Source organism: Dipodomys ordii, unplaced genomic scaffold (genome assembly GCF_000151885.1).
Source record: "Dipodomys ordii isolate 6190 unplaced genomic scaffold, Dord_2.0 Scaffold7, whole genome shotgun sequence".
NCBI lineage: Eukaryota > Metazoa > Chordata > Mammalia > Rodentia > Heteromyidae > Dipodomys > Dipodomys ordii.
The window spans coordinates 1,078,071-1,092,215 of NW_012267223.1; the positions used below are offsets into that span (position 1 = coordinate 1,078,071).

The 14,145-nt window shown below is 57.8% G+C and overlaps 1 protein-coding gene across 1 annotated transcript in view; it reads left to right on the forward strand.

Moving 5' to 3' along the window:
* The window catches only part of Cbx4 (chromobox homolog 4), a gene marked incomplete at its 5' end in the record, with an annotated part of 28,005 nt that extends 14,658 nt beyond the window's left edge, over positions 1-13,347 (forward strand). The window contains 5 exons of the mRNA XM_013036311.1: positions 3,956-4,084; positions 4,285-4,339; positions 4,697-4,828; positions 4,915-4,952; positions 13,081-13,347. Coding sequence (XP_012891765.1) covers positions 3,956-4,084; positions 4,285-4,339; positions 4,697-4,828; positions 4,915-4,952; positions 13,081-13,347 — 621 coding nt within the window. The remainder of the gene's footprint in view (positions 1-3,955; positions 4,085-4,284; positions 4,340-4,696; positions 4,829-4,914; positions 4,953-13,080) is intronic.
* Between the last annotated feature and the right edge of the window lie 798 nt (positions 13,348-14,145).

Genomic DNA, 14,145 nt, shown 5'->3' on the forward strand with positions numbered 1-14,145 from the left:
CCTCCTCCTCCTCCTCCTCCTCCTCCTCCTCCTCCTCCGGGCCTTGAATGCCCTTTGCCACCCTGTGAGTGGAGGAGCTGATCTCGCTGCTGGCAACCCGCCTGCTCAGCACTAGAATTGGGCCTGTCCTTCACTGGCTGGCGCACAAAAGCTCATGCCAGGCAGGAACCAGCCCCGGCTCTTCTAGTTGGGGAAAACTGAACCCCCACCCCCCACCCCGGATGTTAGACAACCCCCCCTGTCCGGGTGTGCAGTTGGTGATTTGACAGCAATCCTGGCACCTGGGGGGCATCTCTGTCCCGCTGGGGCCTGGGGACGGGGCAGGGGGAAGGGGGGAGGTAGAGGCCCACCCTCGTGGGGGGGGGTAGGGATTGGCAGCAATCCACTGGCACCACTGGACAGGTTTGGTCTGCGGGTGGCAGGGGCTCTTGAAGGCTGTGGTCTGCCTTGGGTGCACTGGCCAGGCCCTGGGGTGCAGTGGGGAGGGGTCCCAGGCAGTGTCTGGAGCCTGAGTCCGAGGCCACCGGTGGAGTGGAGCCACACGAGTCCAGTCCCAGGAGCGGCTGTGTGCCAGTGTCCGTTGCTCCTTCCTGTCACCCGCTGAGCTGCTCAGCTCTGCCAGGTGCCACCCAGCAGATATCCTCACAGGGATGAAGCCGTCCTTGGAGTGAGTCTGAGGTGGTGCCCAGAGCAAGTGGCCACAGCCTGGTCCTGAACTGAACCTAGGGCGGAGCTGAGTGCTCCACCAAGGGGCGGGCCTCCCCAGGACTCCGCCCCCCTTGGCACCCGCCTGAGAGGACACATCCAAGGCACAGAGGGTTAGGGGCCTGGCCCTGGAACAAGAATTCTTCCCCCAAGGGCCTTGGAGGTGGGAGAGTTCGGACGTCCTGCCTGCCCAGATGTAGGCCAGGTATGACCAGCACTTCAGAAATTCAGGGAGGAGAAGGAAGGCAGGGAGCAGAGGTCAACCCTGCACTCCAGAAACGCCTCTTCCCTTTGCAGTTCTTTTTTTTTTCTTTCTTTTGTTTTTTATTAATTTATTTTATTTGTGAACATACTGTACAGAGGGGTTACAATTACATGGGCAGGATAATGCGTACATTTCTTACCAAGCATTGCAACCTCCTCCTTTGTTTATCCTTCACATCCCTTCCCAGCCTCTCCCCTCCCCTCCCAGTCCCAATCCTCCCCCCTCCCCCGCCCCTTTGCAGTTCTTTCTCCGAATAAGCCTTTTGCTCTGACGGGTAGAGGCAGGAGCTGGCCCAGTGCTGAGGGTGTGGCCCTTGTGCACAGACCCTCCTGCCCTGCCTGGCCCAGGATGCTCACCTCCCCAACTCACCTTCTCAAGAGCCAGGTTCAGACCTCCAGTGTGGAGGGAGTAGCGGTCTTTGAAGACCGTACATAGGTGATACGGGGAGTGGAATCCACCCGCTCAGGGGCTCCGAGGTTGCCACACACAGCATATGGAAATCTAGAATGCTCAGGCCCACTTGAATATCAGATACACGTCTTGTCTTTTTCAGACGTGAAAATATACTATGAAAAAGAGCGGAAGGATCCAGCGTGTGGGTGAGACTGAAATTGGGCTAGGCGCCCTGGATTTGGTCCGGTAATGATTTCAGTCCCGAAGAGAGACCGTGGCCAGCCCCTGCCCACATGGACAATTCAGTCCAACCGTAGAGCAAAAGACACAGGAAGCTTGAGAACCACTAATGACTCCGAGCTTGCAGTCCGGTGGTTCAGGAAGGTCACTAATGACAGGGCCCTCACCTGTGATTTCGCTGGGGTGGGGGTGGGAGAGAGTTCTCTGGCCATCGGAGACCTTAGAGAAAGAGGTTGAGGGGAGGCCGGGATTGGACCCTAGATTATTTGGGCCCACTTTAAGCTTCTGAACTGAGGCTCCTCCCCAACTCCAACCCACCCCCACACAGCAAAGTTCTAGAACATATAATGGAGATAGAAGAGATGTGGTTACAGTGCCCACATCCTTCACCAAAAACCTTTACCTTCCTGCGCTTGTTTCTTGGTCACCTTGAAAGCCAAAAGGCTTGGGCACTTCTGGAAACCCCCATAAGTAAACACACAGCTTGCTTCTGGGTCAGGGAACAAGAAACATCCCAGGTCAGAAGCAAAGGGCTTCCAAGGGCTTCTGGCCTGCAGCCTTTATTGGCTGAACCAAAGGAGGAGAGGAGCCGCCTTGCTCACCTCCAGCCCACCTTCCCCAGCCGTGTCCCTCTTGCGGGGCTCTACCTCAGTCCCCATCCTGCGACCTCAGCTTTACCCAGGATGGCTGGGAGTGACACTGGAACCGGAGGCAGCTTGGGTGGGCACAGACCAGCAAGCCCCACACCAAGCCAGACTCTCTGCTGTCTAGAAGCCACTCAGTCTGTGATCGGGGCTGGGCGACTTCTCTTCAGAGGAGGTGAAGACTGTGAAGAGGAAATTGTATTGAAGGCTGTTATTCTTGGATACAAGTGTCTACTTCCTGTAGCCACCAGTTCAGAAAGACACCCCTCCCCCACCCCTCCGCAGCGCCTCTTCCCTTTGCAGTTAATAATCACAGTTCATATTGATTGCGTGCTTATTATATGCCCTGCACTTTAGGGGGATTATCTCACGTTCATTCTTTCATCTCCGTGGGGAGGGGGGTTGTCTCTCACTGACCTTCTTTGACAGGTGGCAGTGTGAAGACTTGGTAGCTAATGTCCCCACGTTGAAGAGCTAGCGAGTGGGGGAAGAGACGGGAGGCAGTTCGAACACACTCCCTGGGGGTGTGTGGGGCCTTCAGAGGCCGGCTCTGGCCCTGGCCTCTTCTGAATTTGCTCTAGATTGTTCCAGCATGGGGACCCACCCTTCAGAGCACTCTCCACCCCACCCCCCAGCTCACGGTCAGCCAGTTGCATGCACAGCCCTCACGTGTACACTTGCGTGCGTGTCCGGTCCTGCGTGTGCACACGCGTGTGTGGCCAGGCTTTCCCGACCAAGCTCCTTCCTGAGCTGCAAGCTGTTATCCTCACCCACAAGCATGGATGCCCAGGGCTCCCCACGGCCCCCTCCACCCCTCCTATGTATGCTGGGCTCAGCTGCTGGGGGGGGGGGGGCGGAGGGTGGCTGCCCTGCCTGCCCTTGCTCTTACCCAGGTGATCCGTGAGCGTTTCAGAAGACTTGGGGTAATTATGTATTATTGAATTTAGGGAAGGAGGCCTTACGGATAATCCTGGAAGAAGTTCCAGGAAGACGGAGGTTTCGATTCTCTGTTTAGCCGAGTGGTCTGTGGTGCTTCCTCCGGATGGCGGGGTCCCAGCTCTCCACCCAGTGCAGATTTAATGGATAGCCAGAGTGGTGAGATGCGGGCCCTGTGCACCCCCAAACACAAACACGCACATATACTCTTGATGGGGCTTTCATTTTCCATGTTTTTTTTTCTTTTGGTGGTACTGGGGGTTTGAACTCATGTTTGCCAGGCAGGCACTGTACTGCACACACACACACACACACACACACATACTCTCTCTCTCTGTCTCTCTCTCTCTCTGTCTCTCTCTCATTCGCGAGTTTGGTCTTTATGCGGTGGAGCTGGAGCCTGACGCACGGTGAGAGCCCCCTCCCTGCGGGCTGTGCGTGTTTCTCTTCACCGATCGTCTGAAGTTTTTCAAATCTGGATTGAGACAGGAGGCTGCATATGTGAAGGCTGTACCAAGTGCACGTATGTGTGTGTGTGTGTGCACATGTGGTGTGTGTGCATGTGCCCATGAGCGCACACACATATTTAGGGCCACCTGTCTTCTCCCTCGCATGGTGAAGGTGAACGCTGCCAGCAACTGGGCCCCGGGGCCTTTGAACCTGCACCAGGTGTCTCGCGAACCTCCCTGGATTTCCTCCCTCTCCAGTTTCAGCTGAGAAATTCTTCACTAATTCCACCGTATCTGGTTTCTCATTGTTCTCTGCATTTCAGACGGCCCCTTGGGGTGGGCTTCGGAAAGGGGTGTTTAATGTTCTCAGTCTTCTAGGGGGACCCTGGCCCGATAGCCCCTCTCACTGCCAGGGTGGACAACCTCCCGAAGAGGCTGCCCTGCCGCCCCGTGTGAGCCCACGCACTGGGGAGAGGAGCAAAGGCCCACCCCACGGCGGGAGAGGGGGTTGGGGTCCTCTTCTCACACCCCCAAAGCAGGTCCCAAGCCAGGGAGAACAGAACAATGAACTGAGGCTCCTTTGGAATAGGACACTGGACTCAAATGAAGGTCTGAAAGTAAGTGGGGTGTCATCCATTCTGCCTGCCCTTAGGGTTTGCGGATGAAAGCCAACGGTGGTGGAGGGAAGAAGGCCTGGGCTGTGGAAAGCAGGTAGGAGACCTCTCTTGGCCCCCAGGCCTCTAGAAGCAGGCAGGGCTATACGATCATGAGGCAGTTAGGAGTGAGGAGGGAAGAGATGGGCAAGCAGAGCCCCTGGTATGGCGCGGAGGCAAGCAGGGGCCTCGGAGGGCCTTCTCTGCTTTGTTTCTGGCATTCACCCCTCCCACCAGCTCTGAGAAGGGGAGAGGAAAGTCTGAGGGCTGGGTGGGGGGGCTTGAGGCCAGCTGTTTTCCCCCTCAGCCTCCCATGCATCTTCCCACTGGCTCCTCTCCTGGCACTGGAAATTATTTATGTTTGCAAATTGCTTTTGACTCACTTGAGTTATTCCTCTCGCTTGCCAACAGGTCTGGGGATGGGAGTTACGGAGCTGCAAGCTGAAAATCCAAGGAGACAGCTGAGGGAGCAGCGGAGTGGAAGGCAGGAGCTCCGGGGACGGCGTCTCCTCTCCGCCACTGCTTCCACCTCCCGGCCCGCAGGTGCCTGTCCGCAAAGCCCAACCGGCGTGGCTCGTGAGCACACTGGGATTCCCTGGCTCTCACGGCCTCTGGGCCCGTGTCACCAGGACAGGACAGCACAGAGCAGCACATGCCCACCTTCTGGGTAACGCTGAAGGGAGCTGCACAGCCAGAGGCCGGAGATGCAGCCACGCAGCCTGGCCCACAGAAAGCCCTAGCGGCGTGCCTACCCTGCCCCCCTTTGTCTTTTGCTCCACACTGGTCCCTCACGAAGTCTCGTTCCACAGATGAAAACAAATGTCTGCAGAGGAGCCCGAAGGCTGGAACCCCCCCACCCCCTCCTGGGGGAGCCCGAAGGCTGGAACCCCCCACCCCCTCCTGGGGGAGCCCGAAGGCTGGAACCCCCCACCCCCTCCTGGGACTGGTCTGGAAGGAGAATGCACCTGGGGCTTCATGGATTCACTGTCTTCACCATCGGGAACAGCTCCGTGGACGGTGGGTGGAGCCATAGGCCGTGAATCGTGGGGCTCCCCAAAACTCAGAGAGGGGCCTTGAAGCTTCTATTCCAAGGCTCTCACTCAATCGATGGGAAAACTGAGCTCCTGAAAGACCAGACTCCACATCAAGAGGAACTATCAGTTCTATCCAGAGATCACTCTCCAAGCCAAAGAAGGTACCTGGGTCCCCTCGAGGGGCTGAGTTTACCCATTTCCCCTCTATAACATTGGCAATGTTAGGCTGGGCGCTGGTGGCTCAGGCCCGTCATCCTAGCTACTTGGGAGACTGAGATCTGAGGATCAAGGTTCAAAGTCAGCCCGGGAGCAGAAACATCCATGATACTTTTATCTGCAATTAACCGTGAGAAAACCGGAAGTGGCGCTGTGGCTCAAGTGGTAGAGCGCTCGCCTTGAGCTGAAGAGCACAGGGACGGACAGCGCCCAGGCCCAGAGTTCAAGCCCCACGACTGACCCCCCAAAAAATAATAAATTGGCGGTGTTAATCTGAGTGATGACAACACAATTCCAAGCCCAGAGCCATGGCGGTGATTGAGCGACCGCATGCAGCTGCCCAAGTGCCGTCCACCATCTGGCTCCTGTTCTCTGGACTGTGGCTTGGGCCTCATCCAGAGCGGATGTGAGGGGCTTTCCTCCAAGCCAGTGACCAAAATGAGGATGAAGGCTGCTCCCAGGCCTGGCTCTCCAAGGTGGAGAAGAACCTGCTGATCTCAGAGCTTTGAGTCCATCTGCCTCTGGGGGAAGACAGCGTTTGCTAGCTGTGGCCATACCGTGATGAACCTCAGCCCCTGGTCTAGAGGGGGACTTTGGGGTCTGTGTCTCCTGCGATGGACAGGGCTGTGGGGGGGCAGACAGCAGACAGAAGGCCTCTCCGGAAGACCACCTCTCTCCCAAAGCCCACCCCTTCCTCTGAGCCTGCGGTCAGGTCCTAACAGAAGAGACCCCTATCTTGAATTGACATGATCCCCCCCACCCCAGACCTCATCCTCAGAGGGCCTCTCTCCATCCGTCCTCTTCATTCCTCCTAGGAAAGAACCCCAATCAGGGTGTTTCTAGGGTGGTGGCCGGCTGGGGCACTAAGCCAGCAGCTTTTAACCTTCATACTTTGGAAAGAGACTAGAGAAAGGGTGAGGAAGTTGGGGGAGCAAAGCAAATGGAGAGAAGGGGGGGGAAAGAAAGAAGCTGGGAGGGAGGCAGGGACAGGTGGCAAAAACCAGGACCCAGTGTGGCCCTAGTCCTAGCAGAAGCAAAGAGACAAAAGCAGTTGAGGGAAAAGATCAGAGAGCAAGTCAGGCAGGATGGGAGATCCCACGCCACACCAAGGCCTGGGGAGACCAAGGACTCAAAACACACCTCGTCAGCCAGGTCTTGGTGGATGAGTCATGCTTATAATCCTAGCTACTTAGGAGGCAGAGATTTGGTTTTCTTTGTTTTGTTTCATTTACTCTGTGCTAGCCCTGCATCTGGGCGCTGTCCCTGGGCTCTTTTGTTCAAGGCTAGTGCTCTACCACTTCAATTACAGCTCCACTGTCTGGGTTGCAGATTATGAAGCCAGCCTGGTCAGGAAAGTCCAGGAGACTCCTATCTCCAATGAACCAATGTGTGACTCAATTGGTAGAGTACCAACGTGGAGCAAAAAGAAAGTTCAGGGACAGCACCCAGGCCCTGAGTACAAGCCCCAGCACAGACACACCCCCCACACCAAGTTGGAAGGGATTATCTCCTGGAATGCACACATCCTCCTAGGAGGAACACATCATCATCATCATCATCATCATCACCATCGCAGTGAGATTCCCACCTGAAAGGCAGAGGCTACTACCGACCAGGAAGAAATATCGACGGTGGAGTCTTCAAATGTCAGGGCTGAGCAGCCCCAGGGCGGTGGCAGAGGCCCTGCCTGGTATAAGCAGACGCGAGGAGACAGGATGCTGAGTGCTGCTCACCATTCTGGTTTGGCTTTTGGAACAGGAAAAATAAAAATGAGTCACAAAGAGAATTATTGAGGAAACTGACAAAATGTGTAAGGGCTTGGGTGAGACAAGAGTGCGCTGGGAGGAAAGCAGCTGTCCTGAGCAGGAGAACGCCCCTCCCCGTTCCTCCTGCCCGAGGCATGTAGACACAGAAGGGCACAAAATATCCAAGTTGTCCTCAAACAGTTCAGGGGGGAAAAAAAGTCAAAACATGCAAACCGTAGGTATCTAGATAACGGGTGCGTGTGGGGGTCCGGGAAGGGGGGGTTCCAGGAGGGGCCGCTCTGCCTCTTGCTGACTTCTCGCCACTGGGCTGGGCTCAGCATTCCTCTCAGACCAAGGGTGGAAGCGGAAGTGGCGGAAAGACCCAGGATTTAGCCAACGCCGCAGACCTGCCGTGTGGGCCAGCCACTCTGTCCTCACCAGCTCTGTGTCCTGGGGCTCTGGCCTCCAAAGCTGCCCTCGTTTGGCTCATTCCTGTCAGGTAGTCTTCAATTGTTGACTCAGGGAATGCCCCTGACCAGAGACTGGAACACCTTAACCTGCAATCATTCCTTCCCAGTCTACCTCCCTTCCACGCCACCCCCACCACACACGCACCACACACACGCACACACACGCACGCACCCACCACACACGCACCCACCACACACGCACACACACACACCCACCCACACACACGCACACACACCACACACGCACACACACACACGCACCACACACGCACCCACCACACACACACCCACCACACACACACACTCACCCACCACACACACACACCACACACACGCACCCACCACACACACACACACACACACACTCACACACACACACGCACACACACACACCACACACGCACACACACACCACACACACACTCACACACACACGCACACACACACACACACACACACAGAACAGAAACACCCGGAGGGCAGATCCTCCATCTCCGTCATCCATCCATCAGTCCTCAGCAACTAGAACTTGAGCAACTCCAGAGCTGTTTGTTGATGGAAGGAATGTCAAGAAGGAGGGGGAGAGGGAGAATGGAAGGAGGGAGGGGAAAAAGGGAGGGAGAGAAGGAGGAACTTAATAGAAGAGAACTAGGGGGCGGAAATGTGGCCCAGTGGTGGAGTGCTTGCCTAGCACCCATGAAGCCCTGGGTCCCATTCCTCAGCACCACACACACAGAAAAAGGCAGAAGTGGTGCTGTGGCTCAAGTGGTAGAGTGTTAGTCTTGAGCTGAAGAGCTGAGGGACAGTGCCACAGAGTTCAAGCCCCGTGACAAACAAAAAGAAGGGGTGGGGGGAAGAAGAGGAGGAGGAAGAAGAGAAGGAGGGGGGGAGGAGGGGAAGGAGGACTAGGAAGGAAGTTTGAGAAGGAAGGAGGCTCTCCCAGCAGAGCCCCTGGGCAGCGCCAGCCCAGTACAGTGGGGGGAGAATGTCAGGTGTTATTTGGATCAAGTCCAGCTCAGCCCCATCCTGGGGCTGGTGGCAGACAGCATATTCCCGCTTGGTAATTCTGTCCTTCATCTGGCTTCCCTGTCAACTTAATTTCATCTAAGAAGGACAGATTAGAAGGGGTGCATTGTTCTACCGTGATGAGGTCAAGTGTGGGTTTAGCTCTCAAGCAACAGCTTGTACCCCACAAATATACACCCCTGGTGAACAGAGCTGGAAACCGAAACAGCCCTAAGAGCCTATGGCTTACCTTCTCCAGGCTGATCGGGGCCTTGCTGGAAGTGCTTCTCATTCTCCCACGAACCTCCCTGTAATGGGAAAGAGATAAGATCCGTGGAAACAGCGGCTCAGGCCTGTGAGGCAGCTGAGCGATGACAGGAGGAGGGAGGGAGGCCTCTGGTAGTTCGGGTCACCACGGTGGCTCCTGCTTTGGTAGCAACACCTTGAAAACACTGAGCCGACCGTGACCTGGAAGCTGGTGCTGGGCAGGATGGCAGGGCACCAAGCTTGCTGGCAGGGACCTTTCGGATAGAACTGGTCGGTCCCTTCTCCAACGTAACCCAGCCCAAGAGAAGAGCCTGGTTGAGGAGGATGGAGGAGAAAGCCGTCAGGGTCTCATCCGCAGAGGCCCGCATCCTGACCTTGGCTCCTGTCTATCTTCCCTCGGGTCGTGGTTCAGAGATCTGAATCCGGGCACACACACGCATTTACGTGTATGCGCTCGTGTGCACGCACGCGCACAGACACACCAGCCAATTTAGCTGATCAGATCTGGGCTCTACAAGTAGGAGCCATCTTGACACTGAAAATGTGGGAGGCGGTCTCCTGATCTGTTCGGGGCCTCTCAGCTGGGCAGGGATGAAATCACCTGGGGGTCAGCCCCGGCGGGCTCCCCGCAGACAAGCCATCTTGGTGTGGCCATGTCCCCCTTCCGTGGCGGGTGTGGGACTGCCCACAAAGGGAGCTTGTGACCTGGTGCCCCAGTTCCTGTCCTCCAGATGAGACCTACAAGCACTGCTTCCCCGAGGGGCCTCGCTAGCTAGGAGGCGTGGAGGACTCGCCTCTCTTGGCTTCTGGAAACTTCCGTTCCAGGCCTCTGGAAACCCACTGTGGAACAGCTGTCCTGGTCTTCTCTGCTCAGCACTGGAGAGGATGATTCTCACTGTCCAGCGTCCCCTGCAGCCACACAGCTGGGGGGAGGAGCCCTAGCTTCCACCAAGCCAGTGGGGGCGTGTCCAGAATTATAGACCCGCCCATGGCTCAGGAAGGGCCCGCCTGCCCGGAGCCCTGGCCCGGCTCACAGCACCAGTGTCCTGTGAACACAGCTGGCTCTAACGCTTCTTACTGAATACAATGATGCATTTTTTTTTCACCTCATGCTCCAACTAAGCTCTGCCCAGTGTCTGGGAGACCTGGACGGAGGCTGATCCAATGAATGGATGGATGGATGAGTTCTGGGGATGAGGCCTGAGGCCTGAGTACCACCACTGCCTCAGCCAAGAGTGGGACTGGAGGGAATGGCTGTCACCACCTGCAGCTGACCAGGCTCCCAGCAGAGGCCTCCCGGGCCCAGGCCTGCGCAGGCCCTTCCTAGACATCGCTTTCCACTTGCATGCCCTGTGGGTCTGGGTCACTCTTTTAGTGTCTGTCTGTCTGTCTGTCTCTCTCCTGTCTCCCTGTGAGTACGTCTATCTCTCTCTTGCAGTCTGTTTCTCCTCCCTCACCACCACCCCCGGCTTTATCCCTTTACCCTTCATCCACTTATGAAATACGAACTTTTGACACAGATTGTAGGGTGCTGTGCTTCCTCCCCGCCCCCTCCCACTTCTCATAGTTTTCCTCATCAGCTTGAATTTAGGGGATACCAGAAGCAACAGCAGCCCGGCATCCACACCCCGGATTCACGCTCCCTTCCCCCTGCTCACAGAGCAGCACCCACCGTGGGGCAGGCCTGGAGGGCTCCCTCTCCCTAACCCTCGTGATAACTTGAAGTCCTGGCCACACTAGTGAGGCCCCCTTGCACACCCGAGTGAAGGAACTAGTGCCTGGGCCCAGGGGTGGGTCCTCGGGCATCTGAATGGGAAATGTGTGGGGGCCGGGAAGTGTGTGTGTCATTCAAGTCTGCTTCCTGGCTGAGCAGGAAGTCCCCTCCAACACCAACCTACCAGAGTCCTTCCAGGACTCCAGGACCACCATAAGGAAGGAGCTGGAAAAAGCCTTGGGGTGGATGCGGGATACTCACTACCTGCCCCCTCTCCAGCGGCATGTATGGAGCCCAGAGCCCCTGCTCTTCCCTGAGGCCAGCGGTAATATCCACGCTCAGGGCAGACAAGTGAGGGAAGGCCTGCAAGGTTGGGAATGGAACTGCTCTGGGCCTGGCTGAGGCCCAAGCTCCCTGGCTTCTCCCAGACCAGCCTGCCAGTCAGCTTGGCTACATCAGGGAAGTGTCAGGCCACAGAGTCTGCTTAGCAGAACTAGCTGCTGACTCCCCCTCCTCGCTTCTGAGAGTGTTTGGGGGCTGGGGGTGCATGCCCAGGGCCTCAGGCACACACTAAGAATACACTCTGCTGGTGCCGATCCCCTGAGCTCCTTTTTTTTTTGAGGCCCACTGGCCTTGACCTTGGGATCCTCCCACCTCAGCCTCCTCGGGGCTGAGACAGCAAGTGCGCGCGCACACACACACACACACACACACACACACACACACACACGTCATCATGTCCCTCTTGGCACCACCCTCTCACCAAAACTGCCAGCCGTTACCACCAGCTTCAATTCGCCGCTCCTCTATCTCCAGGGTGAGTCCAGCCACACTGGGTTGGGTGGAGCAGCCAGCCCTACCAATCCCTAGCCAGGAGGCCAAAGTGGTCAGCCAACCTCCATCTGGCTTTTCCATGACCCTGAGTCCCTAGTTAACTCCTACGGTGGGCGGATCTCCACAGTGCCCAGGGCTTCCCCAGGGAGGCACTGCCCAGGCTGCAAATGACCCCAGGTTAGAAGTCCCACGAGGGCCAAAGCCAAGGCTGTTTTGCTCAGAAAACACCCCTGATGCCAAGCTGGGCTGGGCACAGAGATGCCCAGGATATCTCTTGGATGGGGGTGGAGGAGGGGGGCAGAGGCAGTAGCTCATGCCTAGGCATGGGCTTCCTTTGTGCTAGCAACACAGGGCACTGCCAGCCAGGTACCTTCTGGGCCTCAGAGCAGGGCCGCACAGGGCTCCAGGCAGGCTTCCCCACAGCCACCAGGACACACACGGAGGACCCGAGGGGCAGGGACCCGGCCGCGGAGGTGAAGCCCTCTTCCCACCACCATGTGGGTGGCACAGCCCCCTCTCAGTGCCAGGCCTTTGGCGTTGTTTTATGGAGTCCTCCGTACCCTTATTGTCCAGTTAAGTCCTGAAGAAACTAGAGACCCAGCTGGGATGGCTTTTGGACCCAGGTGTGGGCCATGCTTGCATTCAACTTGTTCCCTGAAGACACGGAAGCTGAGCTGGGAAGGTAGCTCAGCGGTAGAGTGCTTGTCTAGCATGCATGAAGCCCTGGGTTCGATTCCTCACTACCACAGACACAGAAAAAGCCAGAAGAGGTGCTGTGGCTCAAGCTAGCCTTGAGCAAAAGAAGCTCAGGCACAGTGCCCAGGCCCTGAGTTCAAGCCCCAGGACTAGCAAAAAAGAAAAAAAATGATGTGGAATGTTAGCAGTGGAGACTCCAGGTGTCATTCAGAGTGCCTCCTAGCTACGCAGGATTTCCTAAGATCCAATGGATCTGAAAGTCCCGAGGGCAGGCCGTCTGTTTCTCCCAGCTCAGGGCAGCCCTTAGCCACTTGGAATGCAAATACCCTGTAACTCCCTTCTTGGGGAGTCTTGGGGCACCCCAAGCTCGACCCCCCACCCTGAGTCAAGCTGCCAGGGGTGTTTTCCACCTGAGCAGTCCCCTGCCCTGCTCTCCTACTCACCCCTCCCCTGACTCATTTGGAAGATACACTGACCTCTGTCTGCCAAGCACTGGGTGAAAGAGCGAGCCCTGGCTTTTCCTGTTCGCCCCATCCTCCCCTTTTCCTCTCTTCTCTTTCCTATTTAAAGCCTTTTAACCTGTCCTAGAGGAAATCAGCAAGCCACCACGCCCGCCTGAACCTCCTCCCCCCGTGGCTAGACACGCTGGCCGTCTCCACAGACATTGTCTCCTCTTCCCCTTGCCCACATTAAGGAAAAGGGGACCCCTAAAAATTAATAGGAAGCCCACCACAGGGAAGCCTGGGATCCCCCGCCCTTCCAGAAGGACCCTGCCAGCGCTGACTGCTCCCCCTCTGGCCCCCTCTCCCCGCAGACAGGGGAGGGGGTTCTGCGGCACAGTGTGAAGGACCGCACCTGGACGGATGGACTTGGTAAAGCAGCCCCCCGTGTTCTCGGACCCTCTGATGGAGCCCGGGAGCCGGGGAGGTGCTCCTTCACTGGGCATCCCTCTGCTGCGTTCCCACCGCCCGCCCCGCACTGCCTGGCCACTTCCCTACCCCCCCCACTCCCCCCACCCGGTGGCATCCTGTCGTGGCCCGCCGGCCTGCACACCCGACGTCGCTGGAGGGGGTCTGAGTGAGGCAGCCGGTCCTCGAGAGGATGCCCACGGCAGGGTCTGTCCTCGTCCCTCTGGACATGGAGACACAGCTGTGGGTTTTTTTTTCCTTTTTCCGAGCGCAAGTTAGCGAGAGGGAAGGATTTCACTGCGACACGTTCTCGCCGATACACACAATGAATGCGCTGCCCACCCCTGCTCCCCTGCTCTCCAGCGCGGCGGTGTGGCTTGCTGAGCCCCCAAAACACGTGCTGCACTGGGGCCCTGCTGGGGCTGGGGCGCCATCGCCAGGCGCTTCCGGCCACTGGGTCCCCCCCAGGGCCGTCCGGGCTCCTGGAGACACCGTGACCCCACACAGCCTCCGGGGAGCCTGGCCGGCTTCCCGTGTCATCCTGGGCTCCGTCCTACCCAGACTCTAAGTGCCCTGGGGCAGGTGGTGCCTGCGCCCACGCTGTCCCGGTGTGGACTGTGCATGGAGGTGCTCTGGTCCTGGTTTTGCACCTCAGGGGGGAGAGGGGACCCCCTCACCCGGCGCCCCGAGGTCCCCCGTGTGGGGCAGACGCATGGCATTGACACCAGCCCGGGCACATCCATTCTGCACCGGGCAGCCCGGGCCCCCCAGCGCCGGCCCGCCCCACCCCACCCCACCCCACCCCGGAGCCTGGCCCGGTCGCTTGGGAAATACTCTAAGTGGTCAGACTGGTTTCCAGAGCTGGGCTTAGAACCCACGGGTGGGCGATGGTGGGGAGGCGTGAATCCCGAGGGTGGCAGCGAATCGGCCAGGGGGGGGGCGCCTTGGTTTTTCGGACCCTCGTGGGGGAG